Source organism: Dermacentor albipictus, chromosome 1 (genome assembly GCF_038994185.2).
Source record: "Dermacentor albipictus isolate Rhodes 1998 colony chromosome 1, USDA_Dalb.pri_finalv2, whole genome shotgun sequence".
In the NCBI taxonomy this organism is placed as follows: Eukaryota; Metazoa; Arthropoda; class Arachnida; order Ixodida; family Ixodidae; genus Dermacentor; species Dermacentor albipictus.
The window spans coordinates 109,182,991-109,196,330 of NC_091821.1; the positions used below are offsets into that span (position 1 = coordinate 109,182,991).

The 13,340-nt window shown below is 42.0% G+C and overlaps 1 protein-coding gene across 3 annotated transcripts in view; it reads right to left on the reverse strand.

The window, feature by feature from the left end:
• The window catches only part of sfl (N-deacetylase and N-sulfotransferase sfl), a 126,705-nt gene that overhangs the window by 36,712 nt on the left and 76,653 nt on the right, over positions 1-13,340 (reverse strand). For all 3 annotated transcript variants that reach the window (XM_065439416.1, XM_065439417.1, XM_065439415.1), the window contains 4 exons: positions 7,527-7,709; positions 6,776-6,872; positions 4,729-4,852; positions 1,718-1,892 (listed from right to left, as the gene is read on the reverse strand). In XM_065439416.1, the coding sequence (XP_065295488.1) occupies positions 1,718-1,892; positions 4,729-4,852; positions 6,776-6,872; positions 7,527-7,709 (579 nt within the window). The remainder of the gene's footprint in view (positions 1-1,717; positions 1,893-4,728; positions 4,853-6,775; positions 6,873-7,526; positions 7,710-13,340) is intronic.

Sequence of the window (13,340 nt, forward strand, 5' to 3'; positions counted from 1 at the left end):
AGCCAAGCCAGTGAAAAATCCAACATGGCGGCCTCCAAAAATGCATAGCATGGCTCAGAATGTGCAATTTAGTCCGGTATATTGAACTTTGGGGCCTCAATTCGTCCGAAAAATTGGCCCCTAAAATGTATTAGCTAAATGGGAACCATGATGGTGTATTTATGAAGTCTAGAATATCCATCAAGTCTGAATTTTTGGAGTCAAGCGCCCACTTTAGCAGCGGTTATCGATTCTTTGAATGTTGCCTACAGCTTTGTTGAGTGCAGCGATATGGTATGGTAAAACTTTACTCTGGTCCTTCAGAATGCACGTTAGCAAGTAGCGGGCCACTCCCACGTCGGCACAGGGTGGTGATATTTTACATGCTATGTGTTGTGAGCCAGCTGGGGAACAAGGAACTAAGGCAAAATACCGTGCCAAGCAATCTTGCATCAGTGAATACTTCAATCATTCTTGGACAGGGAAAATAAAGGTGATTTCTTTTTGCGGCAAGTTCTTGCTTTTCTTTTTTTCTTCGTCATTTTGGTTAATTCAAAAATCCGCTTAAGTCGAAGAATTTTCATGGTCTGGCGGCCTTCGAATTATCAAGGTTTTACTGTATGTCAACTGTGTAAAACACCAAAATATTTCATTCTGGAATTTTCCATGCCAAAATCACAAATCTGATTATTAAGCATGCCACCCTGGGAGATTCCAGATTAATTTTATCACCTGGGGTTCTTTAATGTGCCCCCAATGCCCATTACACAAGCACTTTTTGCATACTTCACTTCTTAGAATGAAGCCACTGCAGCCTGGATTGAACCAGCGACCTTGCGCTCAGCAGCACGTCATAGCCATTGAGCTATTACAGCGGGTGACTGTGGTACAGAGGCCAACTTGCCCGACTTCAAAAATTCATATTTGCTTAAACCAAAAATCAAAATTATAATAATGGGAATGGAATGCCAACCAACAGGCCTATCTAATGCAGTTTGTGTCATACCACCTCAATGTGCAAATTATGGCTGAGAATGGATAACTACTGACATTTTGGTACGTTAGTCATGTTTTCTTTTTTCTTCAGAAAATATGTAAAATATACTGGTGCAAGGAAATCTTTACTGTGAAAATGCAGCTCTGGGACAGTCCAGTGTAAGTGGTCATTGTAGCAGATTTGATACAAAACTAAAGAAATTTGTACCCTTTCCGTACCAAAGTTGCCTTGTACACATTACTATAATTAAAGTTCAATCTTTATAGGTTCTACAAGCAAGGTTGTGAAGTGCCACAGAACAAAATAGCTTTTAGGTAATCTTGCAACACCGTGTTTCACGTACATTAGCAAACCTTGAAGCATATCACTTGATTGGAAAATTTTTTTCAGCAATAATAATTTGTGAAAGACTGTGTGCAGAGAGCAAAACACAATTGCATGTTAAAGGAAAATCTGAGATACTTGAGGGAGACATCTGGGACACTTGGCATGGAATGACACTATTTTGATAGAATAACAAATAATGTAAATAAGCCTTTTTTTACGGCATTGATACTACACAACCTTTCAATTATTTTAAAAAAAACAAAATATTTGGAATCAAATTGATATTCGAGGGTCTTTTTTTTTTTTTCAAATATTCATAAGCAATCCAGTAACTTCACCCCTAAGCAACAGCTGAAAAACTGTAATGTAAAGACAGAATACACATTTTATGTAGTATAACAGGCATCTTCACACCTGATACCAGGAATACGCCCGTTTTGTGGGGCTGATGAGGATGGTCACCAGCTTGGCACGAGGCAGGAGGGCATGGGCACGCTGAGGCACCAGCTCCCCATCGAAGTAATTCGCACTCTTCTCAAAGAGAAAGGGTGCACTTCCATTCTTAGGTGCTGGGAAAAAGCTTTGGTACCTAAGGAAGCAAAGGAAAATGGGGCACACATTAACCCCTTTTGCGGCTCGGTGTCTCATCCACCAATCTATAGAGAAAGGCTAGTTCCACAAAATAAAAATGTATCCGTAGGCAAGCCAAGTGCCTGGGTCACCTTGAAAACAGAATCTTTACAGAATCTCTTTATCGATACACTCTCCACTAGAAACTCTTACAATGTGCATTGTTCACAATGTTTTGTTTTTGTGTGTGCATTTAAGGGCAGAGGAATACTCAAAACAGAGCACATAGTTGGTTCTACACTTAACTGAGGTAAAGTCTTCACCTTACATATTGTTTGGGAGAGTCATGAAAATTTACAAAGGTTGAAGACAGGCTTGATTAAAAGCCATATTTCATTTACTCGACAAACTTGGTAAAAATTGCATGGTTTGCAGCAATCAATAGGCAACCAAAATTGGGTAATGAATGCCACAAGACATAGAGCACAAGCTTTAGTTGCCATATTCAACAGTGCCTAGAGAAGTACTCTAAACTTTAAATAGCAAAAGCACCACTAAGAAACTAAAAATGCAATGGCACTAGAAAATGAAAGAAACATTGACTAACTAGAGGAACATGAAGCTGGGTGCAAGAATCTGGCAGCAATTGGGTAGACATACTGCAGAACTACAGCATCATCTGCACTAGACTTAAATTAGTACTGGTAAAAAAAAGTTATGTTGAGATACTTGCGCCACTCATGTTAATCAGTATACATCATGTCTTTGACCAAATACTAACGACAAACAAAGGTAGAAACATGTTTTTAATGCAGTAATCCCTTGTTATAATGAAGTCAGTGGGGCGGAAAAAAAATTCGTTATAAGCGGTAATTTGATATAAGCGACCACTCGATAAAACCCAAAGTAGTAGAGCTTCAATTGTGCCACAATTGCGAGGAAGTCAAAATACAATATATTCAGTGAAACAAAACTTCATTCAGGTGCAAAAAAGGCAGTGAGCTCTGGCAGTTCTTACTGAACGCGAGCAACCCCTGCTCTAATTTGGCCAAGCTTTGCACGAGGCCGCCCAAGCCTTCAATCTTATTTCACAGCAGGCATAGGTAGTTGGCACTTCACTTGGTTCTTCATCCACCAGCTCTTCGTCCTTATCGGGGCCACCAACAGTGTCGATTAGTACCCCCGCATCCATCGCTGGGGCGACCACGGGAGCAGCAGCATCAGCCAATGTCTCGAAGTTGCCTTCTACCTTTTTGCCAGCAATTTTATGAACAGCCTCGTCCAGATCGCTGCAAGTCCGGTCATCATCTGGCTCGTCATCGTCAGGGTCGCTGATGACGGCTCGGGAAAAGCCGGTGTGCACAACGCAGTTGGCGACCTTTGAAGGTGCGAGTTCTTTTCATGAAAAGTTCAGCACATAGATCACACCAAGCAAATCAATGTTGTACCTCTTGCTGGCATCATACGCTGTGAGCATGCGCTGCAAAAGAGCCTTGCAGTACAGCTTCCGAATGGTCTCAATGATGCCCGGGTCCATCAGTTGCAATACCGCAGTTGTGTTTCCAGAAAAAAATTCCACAGTGATTGCCTTGAGGTTTTCAATCTTCCTGTGGCTGGGACATCTGTCAATAATGGAAAGCAACTGCCTATTCTTTGTGTCAAACCGTCTATCCAGAAGGCGCACATAGTCTTAAAAAATAGCAGCAGTCATCCATGCTCGCTTGTTACTTCTGTAGATGCATTCCTTGGGAATAGTTGCATTTTGGAAGCATTGCGGCTTCTTTGCCTTCCCCTGTATAAACAAGGGAAGCTTGTCCTTGCCTCTTGCATTGGCACCAAACAGCACCGTGACACACTCCTTGCTCTGTTTCCTCCAGATGAAAATCCAACAGCGGCAGTGATCATGCAATTCGGTAGCATCTTGTAGAAAAATGCAGCCTCATCTAGGTTGTAGATGTCTGTCTTCATACTTTTCAAGTAGAGCTTGGAACCGATGTTGGCGCCATATGTCTACAGTGTCATGGTTCACATCATGGCCAATGATCAACTTCGAGGTCACGCTGTGTCGTTTCTTGAACCACTCAAGTCAGCCATTGCTGCACTTGAAATCTTTACAGCCCATTTGGAGGGTGAGAGCTTCAGCTTTTGTAGTAGTGCAGGTCAACGTATGGGGAGATTTGCACTCCTGGCATTCTTCAGCCACTGTACAAGCCTCCCAGATCTAAATCGACCGGGGTTGAAAACATATCCGGTTCGTCATCTCCATGCCCAGAGCTATTTAGTCAAAACATAAAGTGTAATCTATGCTTTCTTATGGAATGCATATCACAATGGAAGGCCTTTTACATTCTTGAAGCAGCATGGCGATCTGCTCTTGCTCATAACGAACAGCCGCTTGCAGTGACACGCATCCTGCATATTTTTTATCTGTAGCAAGTACTACCCTTCAGATTCAATGTCTTGTTTGACAGCATCTGCAAAGACACTGCCATTTCGTTGGCATTGAATGTTTTTGACGGCACGAGTATATGTATAAACGTTGCCCACAAGAAGTGTTTGTGGCCTTGTTAGAAGTGCACTTGCAGGGGAGCAGTGTGGTGCGATGCAATGCAGCACAGCGCAGCATTCAATAACTGTATATAAAAAATGGCAATTAACAAAAGTTCGATACACCCTGTTGGCTGTGCGCCCCACAACGTATAGTACAGCGCTATACTTTTGCATAGGATATTCAAGAGGATGTTACGGCTGTTCGATATAGACAACAATTCGATATATCCAGATTTGAGATATCCGCGATTGATTGTAGAGTCACATAAGAAAGTCAAAAATTACCAATGCTTACAACCACTTACCAGTCAAGACCCCTGTAATAATTTTTGCCATTGAAGAACTGCACTTCCTCAAATGTGTCTGGGCTGGGGTGATTGCTTGCTATTGTTGGATGCAAGGTCAAGAAAGTATACAGCGCAGTTGTACCTGCAAACATTTTTTATCAAGATGAAATACACGGATTATATACAAAATTAATGTACTTATTCAAATATAGAGAGAAGTTTTTTCCCCCAGAAACTTTAGCCTCGAAGTAACCCCCCCCTCCCCTGCCATATACGCGAATTTTGTCTTACAGAGTGGCTTCACGGCAGTGTGGCTTTCGCCTTATAGTGTGGCTTTATGGCAGCGCGCACCACGATGCGGTGAAGCCCCACCATAAGGATATTTTTCTTACTGGGTCCTCCAACTGGCCCCCTCGCCTCATAATCAAATAAATACAGTATCTCTATTATAATCATAGATAGTAACTATAATCAGATTGGATATAATGCAGTGATACAATGCAAACACGAAGTATGTTTTCATGTTTCAACAACTCAAATAATAACTTCCCATGCTTTCTGTGCACCCCTATGGCCTAAAAATAAACACTTGAAAATAATATTTGCCTCATTCATGCTTCCTACATTTCATTGCAACTGTTAAAAAAAATGTTTAAACGTTTTTTTAAATGTTCGAAAACATATCAACAGGTTACTTCTGCATGGAGTTCACTAAAAGGGCCAACAAATAGGCTACAATTTGTTATACAATAGCATATGCTGCGATTAGTATGTTTCTATATAAACATTAATACAGTAGACCTCTGTTGATATGGCTCCGATTATTTAGACTTTATGGTAAATTCAATCCTGACCAAAGGTCCCCCATTTGCGCCCATACAATTCTACGAGTCAAAGCTATGGTTATTTTGATTCTGAAATATTCCCTCATTGGATAATTCGAACTTGACTGCTCAGCAATGCTCGCATGCGCCTGACTCCAACGGTGACCTTAATGGCTACACCATCTGTCTAGGTGGTACTTCTGGGACATTGAATGCACTGAAGACACTTGATCTCCTGCCAAAAATGTAGAAATTCGGACTGCCTCTGGCCAACTTCTAAGCAAAAACAGCAACAGCTAATTTACCTGATTTTCACGCCCGCCTTTTTTCCTAAAAAAAATTTATCAGAAATCTATCTATGTTTTATCCAAACTGGATTCACGGCGTTAGCAACAGTCTACCATCAGAGCCAGTGCAAGATGACATGATGCTGCTTTCAGGCTTTAATTACGAAAGCTCATTCAAAGGATTATTTTACATCCTAACAGAAGAAATGGAGTCGCGTCATGTGTTTTCTGCGCTCCGGAGACTTGCATGCATTGCAAAATAAACTGGTAAAGTGGTCTAGTCTAGGCATGGGCGAACATCCAATTTGCAATCGTTGCAGAGTGGTTTGAGAAATGCAGAATATCCAACACAATGGACTGCAAGGAAGACAACATGTTATGGTCACAACAATAGTCATTCAGTGTAAACAAATTCCCATTCTATGAAAGCCAAGTGTGCAGGTTTCATGTTATTTCGAATTGCCAGAATTTAAAAAAGAGAGAGAAAGAACAATTGGATACACATTAGAACCGTATAAAAAGTAGTGCTAAATAAAACAGTGGTGTGTTTGGACATTTTTTTTCCTTAATTCAACCCACCAGATAATTTTATCGATTTCATTGATCTAGTCAAAGTCAAATTAACAGAAGTAAACTGTACATAAAATAGCTGGAAACTTCTTGCTCCTGCAAGGAGAAAGATAAATGTTCAACAGTGCAACAACAGTAGGTTGGCAAATGTATGATAAGAACTTTTAATGCATTCTCCCTTCTTGCTATTCTTCTTTGAGCCACCATTTACAACTCAAAGCTTTTGACCGTGCTTGAATTTTGGCACGATGATGAAAAAAAAAAATATTGCAAGCCAAACAGCAACTTGAGAATCGAAATTCCTTCATGTTAAAAGGTTACACAGATGATGTTCTGACAATCTTCCCTCTTTTTGTCTCTGCTGTAAAATTTACTATTACTTACCAGTTTTCTGGGGACCAATGACTAGAAATTTTGGCAGTTGTTCACATGACTTGCTTGATGACCAGATTGACAGATGGCGTTTGTCTTCACAAGGATTCTAAAAATAAATTGCTAAATTTAGTGCAAGCTCTTCTTTTATCAAATATGTTAACAAAATGGGACACTATACTTAGATATAATCTTCAAACACATCAAGGTGGACTTGTTGGTGGTTCAGATAAGTACTGTAGCAGAAACACAGGTCACAAAGATACAGGCAACACAGTGGCTTGTTTGCGCATCACTTTCTCATTTGTGTTGCTGCTTGTAGTGACAAAATGCATTGTAGCTTGCAAGCATACTGCTTCTCTCAGAAGCAAGTATAAAACCGAAATATTAGAAGGGTAAAAGCAATGCTCAACAAGGACAAGGCTTAAGTAACTCTCCTTTTAATATTGCCATCATGTGACATACAGGTTACTTTAGGTTCCTTTTTAAAGCTAGTGCAATGGCAGCAGTGTACCCACTGAAATGCTGCTTTACAAATGTGGCAGCACTCTTCACATGATACAGCATAAATACACACGCTGTCATCAAACTTAAAATCCATTTTCATTAATAATTACATCAAACCCTTTAATTAGCATGGGAGCTTCACAGAGCCTTTGCAATACTGTGAATCAGAAATATTAAGCAAGCTTTCTTATCCAATCTGTCCATGCATAATGCATAATAAACTGCAGTGGAATACGTTAGTCCTTCAGCCACTCACCATCCAGATAGGGTCTGTCTCATCAGGGTACATCTGGAAATACTTCTCCGCCAACTGAAGTGGTGGAATGGTGCTCAACTTCAAGTTAGTCCAGCATTTTATGAATTTCAACACAGATTCAAAGGTATACAAAGAGAGACGATCATTTCCATAGTTTGACAGGTGGGTCATAAAGATGTTGATCTAGAAATAAAAGAAGGAGCCCTTCAGGTTATTGGAGTGTAAAGCACCTCAGTAGCTGAGCTGATTATAGAGTGCTAAATGATTACCATATATTTTTGTGTAAAGACCTCCTCACCCTTAGGTCTAAATGTTTAAAGAAAAAAAGGTGAAGTTATTCATGTCTAGGTCTTGTCTCCCTTTTAAATGTGCACCTTAATAATATTTGGGGTTTTACGTGCCAAAACCACTTTCTGATTATGAGGCACGCCGTAGTTGAGGACTCCGGAAATTTTGACCACCTGGGGTTCTTTAACATGCACCTAAATCTAAGCACACGGGTGTTTTCGCATTTTGCCCCCATCGAAATGCGGCCGCCGTGGCCGGGATTCGATCCCGCGACCTCGTGCTCAGCAGCCCAACACCACAGCCACTGAGCAACCACGGCGGGTTAAATGTGCACCTTGTCAGCAGCAGCTGTACATCACGTGCTGCTCTACCTCTAAATCATCTATAGAGGCATATTGGGCTTCCCAAAAAGTAATTCTTGGTGGTAGGAGTCACTTCCTACCAAATGAGGCAACAGATCTGGCCCAGTTTACACAAAGTATTGACACAGGCCATCCATGGCAAGGTAAAAACTGCAAAATTCTCAGTAGCAGTGATGTCTCCTAGACAATTAATTAATTGTGTACTGCTATTAGAGCAAAGAGTGTTCAGCAACATATTTCACTCTAAGGCTGGGTATTAATTAATCATTCTTATAAGATTAATTGGAACCTTTAACAGATAAAACCCACCACAGTGACTATGGTGTTGTGCTACTGAGCACAATTGCACATTTGATTCCTGGCTACCATGGTCACATTCCAATGAGAACAGAATGCAAAAATGCTCGCTTTGGGTGCACCTTAAAGAACCTCAGGTGATAAATCCAAATCCAGAGCCCTCCACTATGGTGTCCCTCATGACCCACTGGGCAGTTTTAAGAAAATAAAATCCTATAATTTAATTTCTTTAATTCATAAATTATTTAAATTTGCGAATTTTCGTACGCGAGCTAAAAAATCTTAACAGGCGATTCATGTACATAAACTTTAAAAAAGAAATGGTGCTACAAATCGAGGTTTGCCTTTGACATCCCATCAGCAACCTTTTGTGCGTGCATGTAGAAACATCAAGCATATCAAGCTCACACAGACAATCAAATTCCACAGCAGAGACAAAACAGCTTGTTAATGTTCACTAAAAGTCTCATCACTGGATGTTTACGCCTCCTTAACATGCTGCCAACTGTTCGTTCATCACCCACGTATCAGCAGCAGAAGCTAGAGACAGTATTCCCCCTGCCAGCTCGACATGCAGAGAGCATGGGTGGTTTGTATATATGTATTCACAAATGCACCTCAGCTCAAGCTACTACAGTTTTAACCATCCTCCACAGTGATCCCTGTGGTTAGAAGTTGCTTGACAAACACCTTTCCATTATCTCAGGTACAGTCAAATCTCGATATAACGAATCATGCGGGACTGCCGAAAATCGTTCACTATTTTGAAATATTGTTGGAATGAAAAACTTGCGGTTACAAGCCAGTGGACAGACCTGGAAATGAAAATGACGTACCTTGGCAGTAGACGTGCATGCAGACAAGCATACTCTCAAATAAAAATGTTTCACTGACTTCAAGGTTGCTTTATTTGAAGAAATCAGTCATTTTCTCCTGGCGCGCGTGGCACGCACGACTGATTAGGAATGCATCTACATCTTCCACTTTGTGCTACCTCATACCTCATCGGGTACGTCATTGCACCGAGCGATGAAAGTGCAGACTTTTCGTGTGCACTGAAACATCAATGTTCGACATGATCTCATCTTCGGTGTTCGATGACCACCTACAGTTGTCTTCCTTCGGGTCGTCATCGTCACTGGAGACGTCGCGAACGCAGTTAACAATCTCTTCGATTGTCAGGTCCGCCGCCGTTAGTGCTGCGCTGTCGCTCTCCACGTAGTCGTAGAAGGAAAACAGCGGGCAGCTGTTCCACAACCTCGGTCCACAGGTCTCCTGGGTTGTTGTCAGTCACCTCCAGGTCATCTTCAAGCTGCACAGGCGCTTTGACAAGCTCCGCTTTTCGCCAGCAGTTGCGAATGGTGGATGCTTTCAAGTTCCACTAAGCTCCTGTGAGCACTTCTGCTGCCTGACGAATATTGATTGCAGTTGGTTGCTTTAGGTGCAAGTTGATAATAAACCGCTGCGCAAGGCACCTACGAAATTCTGCTTTCACACTCTTTATAATGCCCTGGTCTAGGGGTTGCAACAAGGACGTGCTGTTTGGCAGCAGAAATTTCAAGCAAACGTGCATCAAGCGAACATTCACAATGTCAGAGCAGATGCTGACAAACAGTAGAATTCTTCGGTCATCCTTCCTCATTTGGTCGTCAAGTTCGATGAGCCACTCAGAAAAGAGTTCTCTGGTCATACAGGCTCGTTTGTTGGCACGGTAGTCATACGGTAACGACATGACATTTTTCATGCAGCGAGGCTTTGCATACTTGCCGATGACGAGCGGTTTAATTTTCTTCGTGCCTGTTGCACTGAAGAAGAGCAGGACTGTCACGCAGAGATGCAACTTGCTCCCTCCTTTGCACAGCTGCCCTTTGAAGTGCATCGTCTGGTCTGGCAGGAGCTGATAAAAACATGCAGCCTCATTCGCATTGAAAATATAGTCTTCAGAGTACAATTCAGCCACCTCTAGAAAACAATCGTAGCGCCAGGAATCCGCGCCTTCTCTGTCAGCAGCCTTTTCTTGCCCGAAACTACCTGCCAAGTTATTCCGTTCCTTTGGCGGAAACGAAGAGGCCCACCCACACTGGCGTCAAACGCAGTTATTTCAAGTGCATCGGCAAATTCACAGGCTTTTTCTTGGAGCATTGGGCCAGACATGGGAACGTTTTGCAGTCTGGCATCTTTGAACCATGTGAGAACAGCTTGGTCCACATTTTCGAAAGTTTCCCAGTCACAGCCGTTTCCTCGTAGGAGTGAATTGCGATTCCTGGTGAAGCTTGACAATCTTGTCTCGGTCTTTCAAAATAGCCGCGATGGTCGATGGGGCAATGCCACGCTGTCTGCACACGTCAATTTGCTTTTTAATTGTGCCAATTTCCTGTAATACGTCTAATTTGTCCTGCAGCGAAAACTGCTTTTGCTTCTTCTTGGCACCGTCGCTAGCTGCATTCATCGTTGGATCTCGCGCGAACATTGCCAAACCTTTGTCATTAAGTTTTTGGTGAAGCAGTTGGCACTTGACGTGGTGATGATGACAGCTACTGTGGCATGGTGATGGTGATAGCTACTGCACTTATGGTTTTTGTTTCACAGAGAGTTGTGGCGCTGTTACTTTTAGCCGAATTCGTAATACTGATGTTCCTCGGTTACAAACGGGAAAATAAACTATGTGCATTATTCTGAAATATGCGCTGTGTTGAAATTCGTTGTTCTGAAATACTTGAAGAAATAAGCAATCTGGTGGGGATCCTTAAAATATTCGTAAATTTGAGAAATTAGTTAATGTGGGTTCGTAGCAACGAGATTTGACTGTACATGCTTAAAGGGACCGACAATTGGCCAGAATGTGTTCAGAAGCGTTCATGGAAATGAAATGGCCATGATTTATAGTGACAGAATCCAGCACGCTGTTCTGTGATTTAAGTAGGAATTATAATTTTAAATTGGCAAAGAATGTCTCAAAAACCAGTATGTGGTGTGGCCTGGCGGTGAAGTCTTGGTGCTTTAGATGTAGTGTATGAAATTACTGCACCTAAGCTGGCTGTTATTAAGCACATCATACTCATTGGTTAAAATTGCAGTTCACATATTATTAGGCTTTGGGACTTTATTCTATGGTTACTACAAAGTAAAAGAAGTGCACGCTAATGAGAGACGCTGCTTTTGTGGTAATGAGTGGAGCATCAGAGCAGGCAGAGCTGTTCAATGCATTGCAGCGCACGTGAGGGCTGTTGTACAGGCTAGAGACTGAAAGGTCAAGTTATCACTGTATGATTGGACACTCGGACCTGTAAGCTTTCCATTGCACTAAAAAAATGGGTACCATAAAAAATGGCTGTCAGTCCCTTTAAAGCGCCTCATTACACTAAAATGTTCAGTGACCCCTTAAGCTGAGGGGTGGCAGTGCCCTCACCACAGTGGAAATGAAGGAAGAGCTTCACATCAAGGGCTACCATATTTACTCATGTAAGGCTTGCACTTCTTTTCTGGATGTTTTACAGGGTGTGGGCCTAACACGAGGCAGGCTTATGGCTATTCACTGAAGCTTCGAACTGTGCTCAGACTGCCATGCAGAATAATGCAACCACTAGCAGTCGACTATGAAGACTTCTGTTCAGTCGTCTTCATCTTTGACAAGCTCGCTTCATCAGCATTCTCCCAAAGCTGGTCGTCCTCTGTGCTGTCCATTACTATTCAAGATTACCATCACCTTGAAGTTCTTGATGATAGTCTCAAACGAAACCACATGCCACAAATTCAAAATCCATGAGCACAATTCTTTGAAGAGATGCACTCTTACTATACTCGAAAACATGAAGCTGCTAAACCTGCTAAACAATGCGCCTGAACAATGCGCCTGAACACAGCAGATGAAGCACACAGGATGCTGGATCTATGCCACGTTGGCTACATGACTGCGATCCAGCAGGATACGGCAACAATGATGATGGCATCATTGGCAGGACAGTAACTAGTACGGTCAAACACAAAATTTTACAGAACACGAAATCTGGGGAAAAGCTTAATTGTGCAGCCTCACAATGCAGCCTAGTATTCGTATCTACAGCATTTATCAGCATATGTGAACAACATAGTGATTTCAGTTTTACTGACTACTGCTACAGGCTGCTCGGAAATTGATTGTTTTCCCGAGATCCTACTGTCCGTAAACTTTTGTGGTTGACTGTACCGTATAGTAGCAGCTTATTAAAAATGACCAACATGCAACACAGTCTCAGAGATTGCAACAGTGCACCAGTGCAATCTGGGAGGCCATGCTGTGAAGACTTTTTCTTTTTTTCCCTTTCTTTCACATTTTTTCGCTCTAAAGTGGCAATGCAGGACTTACACGAGAGCGGGTCTTACCAGAGTAGTTACAGTATTCTCGCTGATGAGTTGCAAAAGTAGTGCAGTTGTCATGCAACAGATACTTTGTCGCCAATAGTCACTGAAGTCAAAAAGCTAAGGCAGGCATTCACCATATATTACCATGTTAGCGCTGCATCCCTAAATTAGGCCCTAAATATTCCAGAAAAAAGGCCACACCCCTTTTTCCCACGAGTGTGCCTCGTCAGACACAGTTGTGCAATCTCCACATGGTACCAACATGGTATAAACGCTAACAGTGAAACATGTGGCCGAACATACAGTTTGCGCCATCTGCCAGTCATCTTCTGACAAAGCAATGCATATCTGGTTTGGCTGCTGGAAACGAGGATGCACACCCAACAGGGACAATTTGACTTCTGTTTTCTTTCATGCTCATTGTCTTACTCAACCTCTGAAATTCCTGCATGATGCAATGCTTCCATCGATCATTAATGATGTTGCTGCTTGGTAGTGTGGGTGAGGCAAGCAGGCTTGGAATAAA